Source organism: Habropoda laboriosa, unplaced genomic scaffold (assembly GCF_001263275.1).
Source record: "Habropoda laboriosa isolate 0110345459 unplaced genomic scaffold, ASM126327v1 scaffold175, whole genome shotgun sequence".
In the NCBI taxonomy this organism is placed as follows: Eukaryota; Metazoa; Arthropoda; class Insecta; order Hymenoptera; family Apidae; genus Habropoda; species Habropoda laboriosa.
The window spans coordinates 1,175,792-1,178,396 of NW_017100347.1; the positions used below are offsets into that span (position 1 = coordinate 1,175,792).

The 2,605-nt window shown below is 38.4% G+C and overlaps 1 protein-coding gene across 1 annotated transcript in view; it reads left to right on the forward strand.

Annotated features, from left to right (window-relative positions):
* The window catches only part of LOC108574550 (fibrillin-1-like), a 17,576-nt gene that overhangs the window by 12,972 nt on the left and 1,999 nt on the right, over positions 1-2,605 (forward strand). Inside the window, 2 exon segments of the mRNA XM_017937159.1 lie at positions 88-506; positions 2,099-2,426. Coding sequence (XP_017792648.1) covers positions 88-506; positions 2,099-2,426 — 747 coding nt within the window.

Below are 2,605 nucleotides of genomic sequence, written 5' to 3' on the forward strand. Positions count from 1 at the left end.
ATTTTTTGGTATTTAAATTAAAAAATTCCATATTAAATTTTCTGGTCTTTTTGGTATTTAAATTTACTAAACGTTACTTTATTACAGGAAGATAATTGTTTACCAACGCAGAGATGCGACAACACCATAGGAAGCTTCACTTGCACGCGTCTTCTGCCATGCGGTACCGGATATACGTTGAACGCCGCTACTGAAATTTGCGAAGACGACGACGAATGTTTTCTCGGCACACACGACTGCGGAGCGGGTTATCATTGCAGAAACACACTTGGTTCTTATCGATGCGACCGTAATCCACGTATGCCAGTTTCACAGGCTCGAACTGGAATTACAACAGCACTGACAACTACAACATCAACAACCACGCAAGTTACACCATCGCACAACTGTCCAAACGGTTTCAACCCTAGTTCCGGTGGAAAATGTGTAGACATAGACGAATGTGAAAGGAATCCGAACATCTGTGGTAAAACGATGCGATGTATGAATACACTTGGATCTTACAGGTACGTAGTACGAATTATTCAACGTGACATCGATGTACACTGCCATTCGTAAGTATTAGGACACCCTTTATGTTCGTATAAAACGTATGGTATAATTTAAATTAGATTTCTCTAATTTTCTCTAATTTTTTAGTTTATTTAGGCTTGCTTCATATTTAATAAGTGTCTTAATACGAAGGGAGTGTACATTGGACTACATACAAGGGAGTGAAAACATTTAGTATTGTTATGAAAGAAAGAAAATATCTGAGATTTCGTTGAATTTGTTTATATAGTATATCTTTATTACAGTTATACAATTTTCTCTATCGACAAGAAATTCATACGCTCCTGTAAAAATAACGTGATCACCTTGGATGGTTTTGTTGTTAGTGGACCGATCGAGAATTGTTTTTCTCTAGCCTAATATGGTTCAAAGAGGTCTTCAAGATGATTACAGTGCATTTTTTATCAGTCCATTCAGATTATAGTATACTTTTTATCTTCCAGAAGTTAGGGGCTCCCAGATCTTCCTTATCACCGTGGGAACACCGGGGGTTTATGGGGTGTCTGAGTGAGCATTTCAATCTCAGAGCTCGTAAATTTCGATAGGTTCCAGATGCACCTTATCGCGCTCTGCTGTTTTTCACAGTCCTCTTACCAGAAGGCACCCTCGCCTTCACTTCTTCGAGGCCAGATCCTTCTGGAACAGCGATTTTTATCCTCTTTTATCTCACAGCACACGTGAACTAATTACTGAAATTCTACAACACACCAGAAAGTATATATTACATTTCTTCACCGATCTAACAAAAAAAGTATACATTTTTGACTGATTTATAAAAAAATACTTCTTTTACTTTCTCACTTGTATTAAAAAATCTTGGACACATCTGTGGACCACTCGAGGCACACCGATTAAAAATCAGCGTTCTAGAACATAGCCCTATCCGCAATCGACAACAAAGCGTCGAGCTCTTTGCCATTGACTCAAAACCATTGCAAATACATCTCCATTCGTCAACTCACAATGTCACGGCCGAATCCATGTCCATTGACAAATACAGGACTCCAGTCATCGCACAGTGGAGTGTTTGTACGAAAAACTTGGCCGAAATTACTTTGCTACACTCTGTCCAATTTAAGAATAACCTCGCTTCGCGCATGGGACGTGCTTAAGGTAAGGCTAAAACGTCCAAACCCCCACTTAACCGTCTACGTTTTCCTCCGTTTTACCCTCTGCTGCGCTCTCTGTCTATGCGCAGAACAGACGAAAATCGGTCCGAGAGCGAGGTTATTCTTAAATTGGACAGAGTATAGTTTTAGCGAAGACAGATGCACTTAGAAATGACGATACTTCGCTTTAATAATATTTTCAAGAAGAAACCATATTTTTGATGTTTAATTAAGTTTGAAAATTTCAATTTTGGCCAGCTTTTCAAATAGAATACTCCACTGTGTATCGGTGACGCCAAGGATTACACAGAACCGTCCCAAATGCTATAATGTGTTGCCCAAAGTATAATATGTTTTATGTTTAACAAGTACCGAATATACGAGATCTGTATCATTTCAAAGTCTTTTTACACAATTGCTCAACATTCTAATTTCAGGTGTGTGTCCAGAGTGATTTGCGGCAATGGATATACTTTGGATCCGGTAACAGGACAGAATTGTGTCGATGTGGATGAGTGCGCGGATGGTACACACAAATGTACCGCGGATCAAACTTGCGTGAACAGATTAGGTGGATACGTTTGCAATTGTCCACCTGGACATGTGACTGGACCGAATAAGGACTGCATCGATATCGACGAATGTAGCCTTTACGGTAACATATGCGGATCAAATAGTCAATGCGAGAATACAGTTGGTTCTTATAGATGCAACTGTGACAGTGGTTTTGAAAACGTTGGTAGTTTCACTGGTAGTGGTTGTCAGGTACATTATAAATATTAATTTCACTTTATTTCACGGTAACACTTTTAACACTGTTAGATAACATTTTCTTAATTCTGAACGTGAAAGAATATTGAAAAAAATTTAGCAAATAAAGTTGCAGATAATAATATTATCGTTAATTGTACGTTCAGGGTAGAAGGAAATTAGTTTTGATGTAT